The sequence below is a fragment of the Tiliqua scincoides genome, chromosome 5 (genome assembly GCF_035046505.1).
Source record: "Tiliqua scincoides isolate rTilSci1 chromosome 5, rTilSci1.hap2, whole genome shotgun sequence".
NCBI lineage: Eukaryota > Metazoa > Chordata > Lepidosauria > Squamata > Scincidae > Tiliqua > Tiliqua scincoides.
This window is the reverse complement of record NC_089825.1, coordinates 83,736,036-83,754,429: the sequence shown is the minus strand read 5'-3', so window position 1 is coordinate 83,754,429 and position 18,394 is coordinate 83,736,036. Positions and strand designations below refer to the sequence as shown.

The window sequence follows — 18,394 nt, the reverse complement described above, 5'->3', positions numbered from 1 at the left end:
GTATTGGTACCACCAGTAGTACTCATGGGATCTTCCTATGCCTGCTACCTGGCCGTGAGACCAGCAATGCAACACAAAAAGTAGCAGTTGGAGGCACAGGGTGACCAGATGTTGTAACCACAAAAGCAGACAAAGCACCCCAAAATGTAGGACATCCAAAAATGTAGGACATCCAAAAAATGTAGGGCATGACAAAATAAAAGCTAAAAACACTTGTATATTTATTTCACGTGGTTAATTTAAACACTATACCATATTATTTATTATTAAATTTTAAACTATATTACATGTAATTTGTTACATATAATTTGTTAATTACAAAACAGCTATGTGCTGCCGTTAGGGACCTACTCACAAGGAAAAGGAGGACGTTTAAGTTCTCTTCCAGGACACAAGGCTAAAAAAAGAGGGCATGTCCTGGAAAAAGAGGGCATCTGGTCACCCTGGGCAGGCAGAGCTCCAGCATGCACTTCCCACACCCTCAAAAAAGCCATCTTCTGTCCTGCGCCTCTTACGGGTGTTTGTTACATTGCATCTGGCCTCCCAATCAGGAAATAACTGGTGATGACACCATTGCCAGTTACTGCCAGTGGTACTTCTAATAGGTGGACCATGAGAAGTGGTACAGCGGGGGACAAACGTTAAGAAACAGTGATGTAGACAATGCTGAGCTATGTGGACTGACAGTCTAACAACTCAATCCTTTTCTTCAACCCCCTGGTCGAAGCAGTGACACCAAAACGGCTCATGCTACATCCTGCGGGGGGGTGGGGGGCTGTTGTGGAGGTCTCCTTGGGGTAAGCCTCCATAGCATGGAGTAGCTACAGAGCTACTTGGTCCCAAGCAATTGAATTCGCTGATGCGGATTCACAGGGACCCACACTGCAAGATCAGGTCCAGAGAGGGGGTTAGGATTTTGTAGCTGCTGCTGCTACCAAACCCGCCCCCTTCTCTGACCCGATCTGCCCACCCCGTCCATCACTACCTCGTTCTACCCTCCCCCATCCTGCATCTCCCACAACCTTCCTGCCTCAGCAGGTCATTGGTGATAATTTAGCATGCGTGGGAAAGCTCTGGCCTTCTCGCTGCTGCTCCTGCACGCTACTCTGCACATTGCCAGAACACCTGTATGACTGCCATAAGGCAGTTGCCACCAGTGGAACATGCATTACATTGGCGGCTGGGCCCAATAGGTTTGGGGCATCAATTAGTATAGAGGCACGTCGTATGATTAAGCATCCTTGTTTGGAAAAACGAAAGCTGAGTTTCTCAGGTTGGTGAAATCTCTCTCTACATATATGCTTTTGTTTTTAACCTTCTTGATCCTCAATCCACAAAGCTTATTAAGCTTTGTCCCTATTTAAAGGTATTTGTTTTAGAAATTGAGTGCTAGTTGGAATCATTCTTTTATCCCCAAGAGGAGACATGGGTATTTTGTGCAAGTGCTGAAAAGTTGGGTATCTCTATATAGTGAACCGTAACTCTGATTTCAGTAAGGTTGACTTCCGAGTTAGTATATTAATATTAATTATTAATTAAACTTCTCATTGGAAAATCTATTTTTTACTCAGTTGTAGTCCATAGGTGTGCTAAGAATTCATGTCTTTTTTTCTGATTAGAGGGCATGATGGGAAACATCCTTGATCAGTCTTGCAAATGCCTGGAACACCAGAGTGACAGAAATTCCACAGGAACAGCTTTAGTGAGGGAGAACATTACCTGTTAAATTTCTGCCTGCTATGCAGCTGTTACAAGGTGCAGGAGGCTTGCCCACCCCCCCAAAAAAGCTGACAACTACAGATATAAAGTTGTATGAAAGACTCCCTTGAGAAATGGTTTAGTAAAACAATTGAGGTGGCTCACATAAAGTAAGCCAGTGGATCCACTACTAGAAAGTGGTGCACTTAATATGATGGAATCCTGAACATAAGCTTTCCAATTCAGAAAAGGAAAAGATAGAAAAGAAGAATGAGAGTTAAACATGCTTTGAAAGGGTGTAGGAAAATCCACCCATAAACAAAATTATGTTTATTCCCTGTTGAATTATGTTCAAATTGCAGAGGGGGAATTGCAGAGGGGGAGCAGGGAGGAGGCAAACGGAAGTATTGCTCTCCCTCTGCAATACCGGGTAGATGGGATTCGTCAGCCTAGGAAGGCAGCTCATCTAAGAGAAGGAAACTCTGATCCCAAACCTCCACTGCCTTGTGGCTACATCCAGTTATGGAAAAGGCTTCAGGAGTCAACCTCGAGGCAAAATCAGGAGCCAGAGTCCCTAAGGCAGTTCACGGCTGAACACAGTCACGTTCTGGCAACTCCTGCGACGCCGCTGGAACCAACCGTATTGGCCTCTGCCTTTCCATTGGACCATTCCAGCAACGTGGAAAGGGGGGATTTGCTGCATGGGTAACAGCCTATCCTCCATACCTTCTTTACCCAGGCTTTGCTCACTGGAGAAGACACTCCAACTTCGCCATACGGCGTCGGCACAACACTAGACGCTGTTCCAGAACCACCATTCAGAGCGCGATACCATAGTCTTTCGAGACTGAAGGTTGCCAACAACCAGTATGTTCAAAATTCAAAATTATGTTGAATACAGTACAGTATTTCACTAATTTCAACATTAGAGAGGCAGATTCACCTCTGTTTTTCTGCCTTCAAACACAGAATTGCATTCATTCTGTAGAATCTAAACTAGTGTCCCTCAGAGTCTGGGACTCCTAAAAGACAGGTAGGCAGGCTATTAGGGCAGCCTGCTGAAGCAATGGAAGGAATCTTGAACAGCAACAGACAATCGTCGGAGTCTTAGTTCAGGTTGAAGATGTTATTACCTTGGCGGTGACAGATGAATCATTTCCTTCTACATCCCTTGCCGCAAACTCCTGTTTTATACATTTAGCTATTGACATATAATTTCCCAGGTGACTTTTTAAAAATGCTCAAGGTGCCAGACCTCAGCAGGAGGGCTGAAGGATTTGGACCCCGCTGCCTCAAGGCAGAGAAATGGCTAGTCAGAGCCCTGCAAGCTTGCAGCAATTGCTGAAGAAACCTTGTTTTTACTGGCTCTGCTTGTGTGCTTTTTAACAGCCGCTTGACACCCAGAAATGTAGCAGGTGGTGATGCGTTTCCCACAGCTTAAGTCCATGCCAGGAAAAGCTTTGCTTAATTTCTGCGTGTTAGTGGGGGCCCGAGCCCAGGGGGTGGTACACTTTTTTTTCCAGGTTTAGGGGCTGAACCTGGGCTGCAAACCTATTAACAGGAAGGGGAAAATGAGGCCACATAATAGATAATGCTGGAGAATGTTTCTGCAAGCTTATTTTCTTGCATCTGTACGGGATGTCTGCATTTTGTAAGGTTTGCCGGAACCAATCCAAGGCTGCGTTGCAACAGAACAAGCAACACAGAAAAACCCTGTCACTGGTGAGACGGCATGGGGGAGTGGTCAGAATAGGGAGGGGAGGGGGAGGAATGGGTGGAGTCCGGGACAAGGAGGGAGGTGACAGGGTTGGGAAGGGGCAGCATCTCCATCAATATCCTACCCTCGCTTTCCTGGCCTCAATACACCTTCCTGGTCCACTCAGGCTTGTGCTAGCAAGGTTGCTGGTACAGGTCCAACTAAACCCATCATGGCAGCACATGATTACTCAGGGCAGGGGAACAAATTCTTCCTTACCTGAAGGAGACCTCCCAGACTGTCCCCCCCCCAGAGGATGCGCACGCGCTCCAGTGGTGCAGCTGTACCATAGGGGGAAAGGGTTAGATTGAATAGGGCTGTAAATAATTCAGGGCTAAAAACTATCCAGTTTTCCAGCAATGGGGCGTGTGCTGCATCCGGGAGTGGAGGGGCAGTCACGGAGGTGTCCTCAAGATAAGGAAATGTTACTTCCTTTACCTCAGGGCTGCATTGTGGCTGCATCAGTCCTGGAAAATTGGTTTGGCCACAGCCTTAGGCCACATCCTAACCACACTTACCTGGGAGTGAGCCCCATGGACTATAATGGGGCTTACTTCTGAGTAGCCATGCATAGGCTTGTCCACTCAAAAGTGTCCCATTAAAGTCAATGGCGCTTACTCCCAGGAAAGTGTGGATGGGATTGTGGCCTAAGTCTCTGATCTCCAGTACTGTATATAGAAGACTTGGCACTAGATTCCAGGGTGTGGAAGCAATGTCTCAAGGGCATTGTTCACTCACTTATAATGAATACAATCCATACATCCATCCCATATTTTAGGCCGCTGATGGAAATTCTTTCAGCAGATGTTGGTCCAAATCCTAACCAACTTTCCAGCACTGGCATAGATGTGCCAATGGGGCATGTGCTGCATCCTGAGGTTGGGGGGGCAATCCTGGAAGCCACCTCAAGATAAGGGAATGTTTGTTCCCTTACCTTGGAGCTTCGTTGCCCTTACCTCATTGCTGAAAAGTTGATTAGGATTGTGTCCTTTTTTTTCCTAGCCTCACATAATGCTGTTAAGCCAAAGAGAGCCCATTAAAATCCCCAGGATTGCTTGCAGTGGCCACCTGGAGATCAGTGCCAATTCCTGGAGATTCCAGGCCAGTCATAAGAAAGTTTGCCCACTGGATCAGGCCAAAGGCCCATCTAGTCCAGCTTCCTGTATCTCACAGAGGCCTCACCAGATGTGGGAGCACAGGGAGCACACAAGACAACAAGACACCTGCATCCTAGTGCCCCTTCCTTGCACCTGGCATTCTGAGGTAGCCCGTCCAGTCCTGCAGGCTTGGCAACTTTACCCTTACCCATTGCTATAAGTACAAACTAGGCAGCTAGGATGCAAGGCGTTTCAATGAAGGGACCTAAAGATGCCAAAGGGCACAGATTCAACCTCAGGTTTTTGGTTTTTTGGTTTTGTTTTGTTTTTTTCAAATAATACAAGGTCTGAATAGTTCATGCTAATTCGGTGAAGGCAAAGCATCATCTTCTAATTTGCCTCTCCCCTCCCCCCCCCCACTCTCACCAATGGCTTCGTACTATGTGAACAAATGTGCTTCCTAGCTATGAAGCTTTTTCCATTAGGCAATGCCACCTTTATTATAGACTCTGACCACCTGTAAGGGTGTTGAATTGTTCAGTCCAGAGAATACCAGCTTCCTAGAATACAGAAGTCGGGCAACCCCGCTGAGAGTTAATATTTGTGCCGTACATGTTTGTATATTGTCCTCTATCGGTGGTACTGCTGAAACTTAAAAGACGTATGCGTTTGCTGTTGTTGTTTTTACCTTTAGTGTTATAATAACAATAATGCTTGACTTACTTTTCTAACACTGAACTCAATTACATTTTTGCATTGTAATTTTTTTCAACAACACGTTCTGTGTTCCTAGACATACCTGTAATTGACACCTTAATATTTACAGCCCAACCTTATCAAGGGCCTATAGCAGCAGATCTCATGATCTGCTGCCATAGGCCCCATTGTGGCAGCGTGGCAGACTTTCGACTGTTGTGCACTGTGGAGCTGCTAATGCACCAGGGTTGCCCAGACACTGCTAGCCCAAATAAAGTGGTTGCAGGGGTGGGCTGTGGGAAGTTCAGGCGTTGTTCAAGATGAAGGAGGGGGGGCAGGGAGCAGCAGGCTGGAGGGGGTGAATCTTGGTGACATGATGCATGCTGGATCTTATCCCCAGGTGCATGCTGGATCTTATGCCCAATTTTCCCACCCATTCCAACCTTTTCTTCTTATACCAGCAAAATAACTAGCATGGGTCCAAGGTGACCCATAGGTAATCATTTTTACTTACCTTCTGCTGGCCATCTGATTGCCCTCCCGCACCACCATAGTATGCAGCACATGCTCTGCTGACAAGGCTGCGTGCTGTGGCATGGTTAGGATTGGGCTGTTAATCTGGATGCCATTGAAAATATGTTAATTTATAATTTTAAAAGAATGATAAGATTGCACTTGTAGAGGTGCCCTTAATTACAATTAGATCAGCTGCATTTGGCAGGCAATAACGTTTACTTCATTGCTGTGAACATTTTACCTGCTGCTTTCTGTGCATCAAGGCTCCCAAAAGCGCAAGAGCTGGCTGGCCCAGCTATTTTTGATCAGTTGGCAACCTTTCCTTTGTCATCGTCCCTGAGCTTAGATTTTAATGATCTGTAATGCTAAATGCATCTCTATATTTCCATCTTTCAAAAAGAAAAAGTTGTAGTCATGGGCGGGGGCCACAGACTGTTTTAACCTTGCCCATTGCTGCAGCAGTCCTGGCTAAAAATTTTCCCCCACCCCAAGCTGCTATTTGCCCCAGGAGAGAAGCCATTATGAATGCAAACAGCAGTGAAAGAAAACTAGTAAAAGTTTATGAGCTAGCCAAACCATGCAACACACTTGGACCTCACTGATCCATGGGCGGGGTGGCGGTTAATCCCCTTCTTTCCCACATTCTCCTCCTCTCTTTAAGCATAAGGTTCTATGCAGCAGAAACCAACCCAATTGGCACCAGGCCTCCCCAAAACATTACAGGGCAGGGGGTCTGACCATTTGAGACTGCATGCTATTTACAAGTCCTTGAAACATGCTGTGTGCCACTTCCTGGCACAGACCACACAGGAGAGGTTTTCCAGGAAGCAGTGAGCTCCAATTGCAACAGGTTTCCAAAATGTGTTGGGGCGTTTACACCCTGGGTCAGTGCTCCAAATAAATAAATAAGAGCCCAATTCTATGCATGCCTACTCAGAAGTAAGTCCCATTAGAGTCAGTGGGGCTTACTCCCAGGAAAGTGTGGATAGGGCTGGGCTGTAAATCAGTAAAAATGTAGAAGTAAGTACTGCGGTGATCAGATACAGAGGAGGGTGACCTCATGTACCTTTAATATTAATCTAGAAGGGGGAATTTCAGCAGGAGCCATTTCTCTCACCCTGGTATACATGTCACTTATCAAAAGCCCTGCATGTTAAACATATGAGTTCCATAGGAGTTCCTTACTGTCTCTCATGTATCCCTTGGGAAAGAAGTGGCCTAAATATTAGCATATGCTGCTGGGCAAATTTCTGAGTTTGCCTTCTGCTAAACCTAATGCTTTTTTTTGGTCTAAGGTCCTTTAAAAAAGGTGTCATCAAATGATGACATAACGGCTCCTGCTATAGGACAAGTCTATGAACTCCCCTTCAGCTCCCTCCCCCCACAGCTCTCTCTGACCATGTGATTCCATCCATCAAGATATCATCTTGCATCTAACCAATAGAAGGCAGCATGGATGTCGTGGTTTGGGAGTTGGACCTGGAGCCCAGGTTACTCCTGGAAGACTCAGGTTCAAATCCCTACTCAGCCATGAAGCTTTCTTGGTCACTATCTCTCAGCCTCACCTCCCTCACAGGGTTGTTGTGAGGACAAAAGTAGGAAAGGAACCCAGGTACACCACCCTGAGCTCCTTGGCGGAAGGTATAAAAGTGTAATAAATATATGGTTCTCTGGAGTCTGTCCTGCACACGCACATTTCTAGCAGGCATCTTCTGCTTCAAGAGCCTAATGCTTTCAAGTAACTGTTTGCCATTTTTTGCAGAATAAATGGCACACACAAACTCGTATCCCCTTTCTGTAATTAATCTGAAAGAACTGTCACAATAGTTAAATTGTCTTTCTCCAAAACCTCTAATAACAGTGACATGTATCACCTCCTAATGTGCTATACCCACTCTGTCATGCCCCATCACATGCACTCCAAGCAGTGTAGAAGCCTCTTGTACCACATGTGGTACAATCCCACGCTGCAGGGATGATTGTGGGATTGACATGTGGTTGAAGCTGATTACACAGACCTCCCGATTTGCACCATCCTGCCCAGCAGGAGGTTGAATGCCTGAGAAAGGCCTACCTTAACCGCTTCTGCCCATGTGCCTGTGTCATTCATAAATGTATCCTTTCGGCATGGGCTCACATCAGACAGGAGTGACACAGAAATACCAGCAGGTGCTCTTTGCCCAAGGACAGGATTAACATTGGGGAGCTTCACCTGTTGAATTTCTCTCTATCATGCAGCTGCTAGAATAGATGCTCAGGAGGCCTACATGGGACCCTTTTTAACCTTACTGAAAAGAGTTTGTCCTCTTTGAGTGCTCATTTATAGCTATAGCATGGGTGCAAACGAACATCCGTGGCTGAGAAGCAGGAGTGATGGTTATTCTGAATGTCTCCGTTCAGAGTGAAAAAGCAGAGCTGTAGACGCAGTTGGAAGGAGTAGTTGCAGCCACTTAAAATGGATTAATTCTGCTTTAGCACCCTTAAGCCACCTTTCTGCTTTTTATAGTTGTGGTCTTTGAAGAGTGGCCAGAGCATAGATTTTTTTCCCCCCGCCTTTTCATTCCATGCATGTGAGCAAAATTGGAATTCTCATCTGCATCACTAAATGAACCTACAGAGCCAGAAACAATCTGAAATGAACATGGAAAACCAGGCACCTGTATATGGATCATGTGCACCTATATAAGACATATAATGTATTTTAGATTCTATTTCTTATGCCCAAGTGTGCCCTGAAAAAGAAAGGGAACAAAAGCTGGCCATTCAACTGCACCATTCACTTACCCCTTTTATGTGCATTAACTTCTCTTTTGTTGTAATTGTTAAGGAACAGAGGTGGAAGCATGCAGAGGTATAAATGATCCACATTAGAAGAGGCAGGTTCCAACACAAACCACCCTTTTGCCCTATGTATAGGAAAGATGGGGTGGCTGGCACAGCCTCCTTGTTAACCCTTTCTCTCCTGTGCCAAAATCTGTCAGGAGCTGGATGCGCCCATTATGATCAGCCCTGTACTACCTTCTGAATACCTACATATACCAAAAGACTGACTCTTGAGAGACAATGTGGTTTACTGATTAGCGTTTTGGGCTAGGACCAGAGACCCAGGTTCAAATCGCTCCTTAGCTAGGAAGCTCAGTGGGTGAGCCTGGACTAGTCACTTGCTGTTAGTCTAACCCACCTTGCAGGTTTGTTGTGAGAATAAAAGTGGGGAAAAGACAGTGTGCACACTGCCCTGAGCTTTTTGGAGAAATAGAAGTGCAAGATATAAATCCTGTTCAGCAATATAATGGAGTATAGTACAACAGTATAACAACCTGTTAACATGGCTTTTGATTATTTCCCTATGGAGCTAGGCAGAGGGTGAATTTTCTGCCCTACCCCTTAACACTGTTGCATTTGCATATGTGGATACTTTTCCCCCTTACCACAGAAGAAAATTTCGAAGGTAAACCATGTCTGTGAGTATGCCCTGTAAGAAGAAAAGGTAAATTACATATTCGTATTGGCCACAGGCCACCTTGAATGTTGTGGCAAGTCCTTTTCTGTTTTATGTTGGCAACCAAGAAGTATATTGTTAGCCACAAACATTACACAAAGTAGGGCTCCCCAGAGAGAGGAGAGGGCAAGGTTACTCTACCCTGAAACAAGGGCATTCATTGTTAATATGGTGCCAGTTTCTTGCCAGGCATCAGCAGATGGGTATGATTGTGCCCTGCAGATTTTCAGAGCTGACATCACACAAATGCAAGGCACCCCAAACAATTCTGTCTTTTCCCACATCTGGAATTAACAGGATCAGGCATTTTCTCAGAACTAGCTTGCACAGAGTATTGCAAATCACTGCCAACCTTGGATGCCCCATCCCCTGATGCCCCCTTACCTGTGGATTGGATGCTCTCTTGGATAGCTTCAACTTCAGACAGATCCATGCACAACCCTTGGCCATGCATGAGAGTGTGCAAGGGTTTCTCCACGCCCCGCGGCGGGTAGCAGCGCAGCCCAGAGCCACAGCGAGGTGTGTAGACCCCACAGGGCATCCCTTTTGCCAAGGCGCATGTTGCACAGCATCCACAGCCCGGCTCCTGCACCAACTCTTCACATCCGACGGGTGCCCTGCAGCGTGCCAGCTTCTCCTCGGAACATGGCGGGCAGTGGATGGGCTCGAGGCTCACGGACAAGCCCACCTGGGCGAGGAGCAGCAGTGTGACAGGCACAGTCCCTGAGGACATGGCAGGCAGGTGTTATGGAGCAGTGAGGGCCCAAGAGGAGAAAGTTGCAAAGCACTGTGTTGCTGGCAGAGCAGAGAATCTGATCTCCAGCGACGGGGACTCTGCACTGAACGGGGGAGAAGCTCATTCTTTGGACTTTATACCACTCTCTGGCCACACCTCCCTGCTCCAGGGAGAGGCAGAGCCCAGGCAGCAACAACCAAGGCAGCTTGCCCCACAGCTGAGAAAAGACCTTATTTGCCCTGAGGAAGGAAACACAAAGAGCTTGCAACAGCAGCTGCAAAGACGGAAACCTGCGCTGAACTGGAAACTAGCAGCATGCCTTGAGCCATGCTTCTCCTCTTACTTTGGTAAGTTACAAGCATGCTTTACCAGTGCCCGTGTGGGGAGAAACAGAATGCCGCAACTATAATAGGTCTGCTTCTCCCAGGCTGGGCCACACAGCATTTTATTGATTATGGCCAGAGCAGGAGAAATGCCCAGTGCTCTGTCTCCAGTACTAGACAGCTTGCAAGCTGAAGACATGAAGGCATTGTCTGTCCCCTGTTGTTCATTCCTGGCAGCTGGAAATCAGAGGGCGACTGCCTTTGACTGTGGAAGCTCCATTCTTAGCTATTATGGGTGCTAGTGATGGATAGACGCCTTACCTTGAATTTGTATATAATCCTTTTTAAAAAATGTTTCTGCACCTGGGGTTGTGACTGGGTCTTGCAGCAATGAATTCCTCTTCATAGTTCACCTGGAAGAGGCCAAAAGTGGCTTTCCTTGCATCCATGTAACACTGATGTAAAGGGCGATCTTGTGTTCTCTCAGCTACAAAGGTGCATTGATTCCAAAATCTTGCACACAGTGGCCCTTGGACACCACAGTGAGGGAGAGGGTAAAGTGGATGGACCACTCTCCCATTCAGACACTTTTCTCGCATTTGCATAATATCTGAAACTGATTATGTGTTAGGTGTAGATTTTTGTTTGTTTGTCCTATACCACCTTGCCAGTGAATTTCATGGGATGCTTCCAAATTATAGAGAACATTCACTCTTTGCACCTTCATAATTTTGCAAACCACGATCATATTCCGCCCCCATGCACTGCACATGTAACTGTGGGTCCTTGGCGTTGCTAGGGGGTGCGGCAGGGTGCGCTGCACTGGGTGACGTGCACCGGGGGGGTGACACCACTACTGGCCAAAAATTTTAAAATCTTGGTATTTTCAGATAATACCATCATTTTATATATTATTTGATGTGTAATTTCATGCAGAATGCAATGAAGCAAAGGACATTGAAATATCTCTATTCTATAAAACTTTAAAGCAAAAAAACCAACAGGGCAGGGCAATGGTGTATCAACACTGCATGGGAGGAGGTCCATCGTGGGGGTAATGTGCTGGCTTCCCATACTGGGAGATGCAAACTTTAGTGATGCCACTGCTGACCCCATTCTTTCTTTCTTTCTTTCTTTCTTTCTTTCTTTCTTTCTTTCTTTTTCAAAAACCACTTTGAGATAGGGAAGAAAGAATGAGAGCTGAGAAATAGCAAATAAGATACTTACATCTTTCTCTGCCCACCACGTCACTGCTTCAAATTGGCTTCCCCTGCTGAGGAGTGGTGGTTTAAAGGTTTAAGTTTGTGTGATCTCCAGTTAGATCAGGGGTCTCTAAACTTTTCTGCCAAAGGGCCACATCAAATATCTGGCATAGTGTAGAGGACCGGGGGGGAAAATTAAATATAAAATTTAAATAAATACATTAGGGATGGAACTTAGAATGAATGAATGAATGAATGAATGAATGAATGAATGAATGGGCTCAAATGTCCAGGATTTCTCCAGGCACCAACACAGACCAAGAAATAAAGTATACACTTAAATGGACTCCCATTCCCCCATCCCACACTCTGGTTGTGTTTGGTCAACTGGACCAGAGGCACTCAGGGGATCAGAGGCTGGCCAGAGGCCGGATAGAGGCTCTCCCCAGGCCATATCTGGCCCCCGAGCTGGGGTTTGGAGACCCCTGAGTTAGATCAATATAAAGAAAGTGAACTCTTATATCAACAAAGCTCAATTTTCTAAAATGAGAGGTACTGGAACTCAGACTTGCCTGAATGTGCTCCCTCTGCCCTGGGCACCTTTACGGACAATTTCAGATATATGAGGGCTAGTTGTACTTATATGATGATGGGGGAAAGGCACTCTAAGCATGCTCAGTAGCAGTCTTTTGTTACTACTTTTCCTGTTCCGGGACTCAGACCTGACAATTAAAATAATTTTCAGCATAGATGAGCGCTGGTTTACATTCAACCCTTAACTGGGGGACAAACTGTGCATTAGGTTAAGCACATCACTGACTGTTGCATGCTTGGTTTTTGTTTCCGGGATAGCATCTCTGAATCAAGACTGGAGAAGGGATTTAACTTGTTTGTCCCCTGCCCCCGTCCAGTCTAGGTCGTGCCCTCCTCCCAGACACAGCCAATGTGATAGAGCAGTGGCTCCCAAAATGTGGGTTAGGAGCCACTGGTGAGTCAGGACCTGATTTTTGGTGGGTGGAAAGATCAGATAACTAATTGCCTAAAGCCCCGAGGTTATTCAAAAATTAGGTACTGTAGTTGGTAACTGCCCTGCAAGGAGCTGGGCTCCTGCAGTTTGCAAGCATGTGTAAATATAGGGAAATAAATGTTTGTTGGTCTTTTTTCCCTGATTATTATTACTTATAAATAAATATTATTTCTTTCTAGATCTCCTTTTTTAAAAATCTGATAAATCTAGGTGGTTCCTGATACAGTGTCATTTTAAAAAGTGGGTCCTGATGCTATAAAGTTTGGGAACCATCGTAATAGAGTTTTGGACTTTCACCAGCATGAGCCAAGTTCAAATTCCTGCTTAGCTATGAAACTAGTTACTGTCTCTCAGCATACTCTCCTTCACAGGGTTGTTGTGAAAATTAAAGGAGGGGGGAACCACGTAGCCAGCCATGTCCCAACCAAGCCAATCTGTATAAAATGTACAGAATATTCATTTGTATTACAAATGCCTCTTCTCTGTTTTATCTTCAGTAGTGTAAGAGAAACTCACAGCCCAGTCCTATCCCCCATGCACTGACACAGCATGTACTGTATGCTATGAGCTGGCAGGAGACGAAACAGTCTAGGAGAGGTAAGAACATTTTTACTTACCTCTCCAAAGGCCACGTCAGACCTGCACCAGCTCTTTTGCTGGCGTAGGTCTGAGAGACTCAGAAAGCAGATACTGGGAGAGGGGAGAGGGGCTGGGAGAGGGGAATAGGATCCAGCATGCGCAGCTGCCACTGAGATCCACACCCCTCCTACCCTCAAACCACCCCTGGGCCAGTCCAGTCTCTGCCCCAATCCTCTCTTGATCCACCCCTATTGCCAACTGGCCAGTGACAAAGGAGGTTCTGTGGGCTTTTGTTGTCCACTCATGGTCTCCGAGGCTTTGTGCTGGCAGCAGTGACACATAGAACAGTGGCACACTTGCCATGCCACAGCATAGTGAGATCTGCCAGCATGAGGCCCAGGCAGGATTGGGTCCTCAATGTCTGTTTTGACCCTCATATGAAGAAAAAAAAAAACCTGTGGGCACCACTTTGTCTGCCTTTGCTGTTTGTTCAAACTTGGCACATGAAGGCACCACCAAGAGGCCACAGAGACTCTTGGAAAAGGGCACCGACCAATTTTGCACCAACTATCTGCTGATGTATAAATGCCCAATGCAAACTGCGTTGCCACAGAACTTGCTTGGCTATACATTAATGCACAACTGAGCCACAAGAGTATTAGCTTTTTTTCAGGTTCAGAGCTGAGGCTGGTTTCTTTACAATTATTTACAATTGCAGAGACAAAGGGCCAGTTTGGACCAGCTCCGCTCCATGAGGTTAGGCAACTACAGTACTCACAGCTTGCCACGAGAACCATGATGTATGCGCTCACAGAGTGCACATGTACTGATCAGGTGAACTGGGTCTGGCCGGACAAGTATTATCTGATTCAGCCCAGAAGGCTTGAGGGATGAGAGAGATTTTCCCTTTATGGCACACGATGGGGAAAATTATGTTATCGAGAAAAGCAGACAGGATGGGTCATCAAAGGACAGAACTTTTCAAATATGCCGCATAAAGTAATTGCTGTTTCAGGGTCTTAATTGGAGACAGGGCTCACCAGGGCATGGGCCTAAAAATTTTTTGCAAGACAGGGACTTGTGATATACACAAGTTCGTATTGCAAGACCACAATGACCTTTTCTTGTTTTTTAAAGGGAAAGGAGTGAGTTGAACCACAGAGGTGACTGTGTAACAGCAAAATAATCCTCTCTCCACCCACAACTTCTTCATTCCAAATATCACCTACTTTCCCATCACCAGGTATTGTATGCTGAAGGTATTGTCAAGTTAATACAAAAGCTGTACCACCCCTACTGTGATTACTCTTTCACAAGAGGGAGCCATTACTTCATGTTACAGTCATTAATTCATAAATCTGCATGTGTGTACAAGCCCATTGGCTGTTTCAGTCGACCACCCCAAAAATTTGATAACTATTGAGTCTCTTTAGAATGAAAATGAACAATACACTTTACTCTCAAGTCAGAAACAGTTTATTTTTGTAGGTGTAATAACAGGAATTGCCCTCAGAGGGAGCCCATCAGATGCAGTCCTGTTCGATCACTGTTCTGGCTATGGCTTCTGATTGGAAGGAGACCAGTGAGAGCAGTGAGACCAGTGAGACCAGTGAGGGCAGGAGGTCTGGTCTAGAGGGTAGAGCCTCCGTCTGCCTGAAGATAACATCCACAAGGTTGCCAGTTTGAAGCCACCGGCACCGTGCGACCTTGGAGCAGCTGACAAGCTGAAGCCGAGCAATTCCATCTGCTCTGAGCGTGGGAGGATGGAGGCCAGAATGTGAAGCCAGATCGGAATGAAACACCTTGAATGTAGTCGTTCTTGAAAGAAAGAACCTTCTTTGAAATTGTAAAAATCCCTATTTAATAGGGATTTAATAAAGCCTTGCCTATGTAAACCGCCTAGAATAAAGTCTTGAATAAAGACCAAGAAAGGCGGTATATAAATACCTGTTGTTGTTGTTGTTGATGCAGACACAAGTGGGCAGGCTCCTCTGAGGGTGGGTAATTCTGCAGTCGTATCAGGAATGATTGAGTGCTCTAACCATATCTAGTGCAAAAAAAGCCATTGCCTTCTACACAAACTAATTAGGAGAAGGCCAAACTGTTCAGTAACTCAGTCAGAGACACAATAAATAACCTCCTCTAGTCACTGACCGGGGAATAAGCCCTTGGAATTGAACATAGTGGGAGTTACTTCCAAGTAAACATGCCAATCTGAGCTTCTTGAAAAATGGGGAGGAATATAGATGTAACAGAAATAAATCACCAGTCAAATCATCAGTCCTTTTGTTAGCAAATTTTCTGTAGGCTCTATGTGTAAATATCAGTTTATAATACATACAAGTATCATCATGCTAGCTTTCAATGACTAAACAGTGCCCCCCCCTCGAGTACCAAATCAGAGTTTTTCAAGGCCCTTGCGTTGAATTTTATGGCCTTCTTTTAAAACAAAAATTCCTTCAGCCGCTTCTCATTCTCTTTCCTTTGCCAAGACCAAACTAGATATGGTAGTTTGAGCCAACAGTCTGTCCAGCTGCCAGATGCAATGGGAAAATGTAACCCCTGGCATCTGTGTGATCAATCTCCTTTTCATGTGCCCTCTATTTATAGGCACATGCTACCAGCCTTCAAGTCTTCAGGAATGGCTCCCTCATGTGGTTTTAAAATCAACTTCTTGGATACAGAGATGGACAGGCCCCATCCCATTCTATCTCCATAGAAATTAAGAAAAGGCAAGCTTCAGGTATGTCCCGGTTGTACCTGATTATTTTTCCAAAATATTGATGGAAGATTATTTGATAGGCCTAGAATGCACCAAGGTAGCTACAAACTTCTTTGTACTTCAGAAATGGCATCCAAACTAAAGGAACCAAACCAACCAGCCTCTTTTCTGCTCACCTTCTGAGGTTAAACAGATTTGAGTCCATTTTCAGATGTGCATCTTAGAGTAATTTTCAGTGAGACTTGGGGGTGTAGAGTCTCCAGCCTCTTTGGTGTTTTTGGAGATAGTTCCCAAAAAGAAGTAGGTGAGGAAAGATGTGGCCTTCTTAGACCAGTATAATGAGGAAACACCTTCAATGCATTTAGAACAAATATACTTTTCTCTCTAGGTTTGTTTGAGTTTTAGAAAAAAAAAAGTTGTTTAAAAGTTTGCAACAGAAGCAGACTGCACAGCAGTGATTGGCTAGGTTCTGTAATACTACTAAGGACCCGATCCTATCAGGCACAGTGCTGGCTCTCTGCCGGCACAGCTGGTTGGCAACCTTCAGTCTCGAAAGACTATGGTATAAGCCTACAGCCCCTGGTATTCCCAGGCGGTCTCCCATCCAAGTACTAACCAGGCCTGACTCTGCTTAGCTTCCGAGATCAGGCATCTGCAAGGTAGTGATAGGCTGGCCCATTGCAAAATGTGTCATAAGGCTCTTTTGCGCCAGAGGTACAGTCTCACCTCTGGTGCTGGGCCCAGTGGCAGTTGGCATAGGGCCATGGTACCGGAGGACACGCAGTGAGGGCTCCTGGTGGTAAGTTTTGCTGCCAGCCAGCGGAAGGGCATTTCAGGGCAGGGGGAGAGCGGGCAGGAGAGAAATGGGCCCGGGAAGGGGGCGGAAATGGCGGCAGTCTCTCTCGCCATATCCTAACCCCCCTTCCAGGCCCAGAAACCCAACATGGGCCTTCTCGGATCTGTGCCCCTATTGAGGCCGCCTGAGTCTTGCACAGGATAAGGGAAGTTGCCCCAGGAGACCTGGTAGTGCTTCCCAGGTCCCATGGGATGCAGCAGTTGCTATTTTGGCATCCCTGGGCGCTAGGGAAGCTTAGGATTGGGCTGCCCAAAGCCTCTCACCTGAGCAGGTCTATACTTTTAAAATAATGCCTATCGTTGTTAAGATAATGAACCAATGGATAATTTAATTGATTGCATTTATATCTACCCTTCTGCCAATGTGCCCATGGTGGCATACATTGTTTCCATCCTTTTACCATCACAACCATCCTGTGAGAATTAATATAATCATAGTTGGAAGGCATCCACAAGGTCATGTAGTCCAAACCCCTGCCTGTAGCAGGAAATCCTCCTAGACCAGGGATGTCCAAACTTTTTGGCACAAGGGCCACATCATCTCTCTGACACTGTGTTGGGGATCAGGAAAAGAAAAGAATTAACTTACATTTCAAATTTGAATAAATTTACATAAATGACAATATTAGAGATGGAACTTATATGAATGAATGAAGGTCTTCAATAGCTAAGGCCTTTTAAAGGTCTTGCACAAAGCAAGGCAAGCCTTTCCTTCGCTGCAGCTCCTGCATCACTGATGTGAAACAGCAAGCAGAGGAGGGAGCCCTTGGCCCGCAGCTTACACAAGAGGTCAAACAGTCGCCCTCACATTGAGAGCAGTTGCATTGGGCCAGTATGGGCTCCAGCAAATCACTGGAGAGTGGCTCATTGAAGACTGGGGGCTCTCTGCAGGCTGGATTGGGAGTCCCTGAGGGCCACAAATGGTCACTGGACTGGGGTTTGGGCACCCCTGTCCTAGAGCATCTCCAGCAGGTGCCAGTCCAGCCTCTGCTTGAAGATCTCCAGTGAGGAAGTATCCACCTTTGGCAAACTGTTCCACAGCTGAACCGCTCTGACCATCAAGAATTTGTTCCTGATGTCCAGTTGCAATCTCCTCTCCTGTAGTTTGCACCCACTGGATCTAGTTCTATGAATTAGTTGAGAGCAAATGTGCTCCTTCTTCATATGACAGCCCTTCTGGTATTTGAAAAGCACATCACATCCCCTCTGACTGGATCAGTCAGAGGGGATATGAGAGTGCTTTTGAAATATGAAGAAGGAACAAATTTGCTCTCAACTACCTCTGAGAGTAGAACTAGATCCAATGGGTCACCCAGTGAGTTTCATGATTAGAAAGGGGAATTTTAACCCAAGTCTACATCAGCAACTGATTACTATACCACACTGGCTTTCATCATATATACAAGCAGTGCATTGACAAATAAAATATAGAAAGATGGGTGGCCCATCTGAAGACTTGGGAATGGGACAAAACTGTCATGTGAGCCAATGTTCAGTTTACTGGTATATTCGTTTGCCAGTAAATTGCAAGCCTGAAAAGAAACTGATTCATTCACTTTTTTTCTTTCTTAACTTTATGTCTGTTTTCATCCATAGGTACACACCCTAGAATACCGTCCTGTGGGAAGCCAGCCATATGGACAAGCAACATGCATAAAAGAGCAAAGTTTACTATGTTTGAAGTATCC

At 45.7% G+C, this 18,394-nt stretch overlaps 1 protein-coding gene across 1 annotated transcript in view; it reads right to left on the bottom strand.

Moving 5' to 3' along the window:
- Positions 1–10,087, bottom strand: part of IGFBP4 (insulin like growth factor binding protein 4) — a 40,540-nt gene extending 30,453 nt beyond the window's left edge. Inside the window, exon 1 of the mRNA XM_066627998.1 lies at positions 9,647–10,087. Coding sequence (XP_066484095.1) covers positions 9,647–9,995 — 349 coding nt within the window. The 5' untranslated portion in view covers positions 9,996–10,087. The remainder of the gene's footprint in view (positions 1–9,646) is intronic.
- Positions 10,088–18,394: the final 8,307 nt, after the last annotated feature.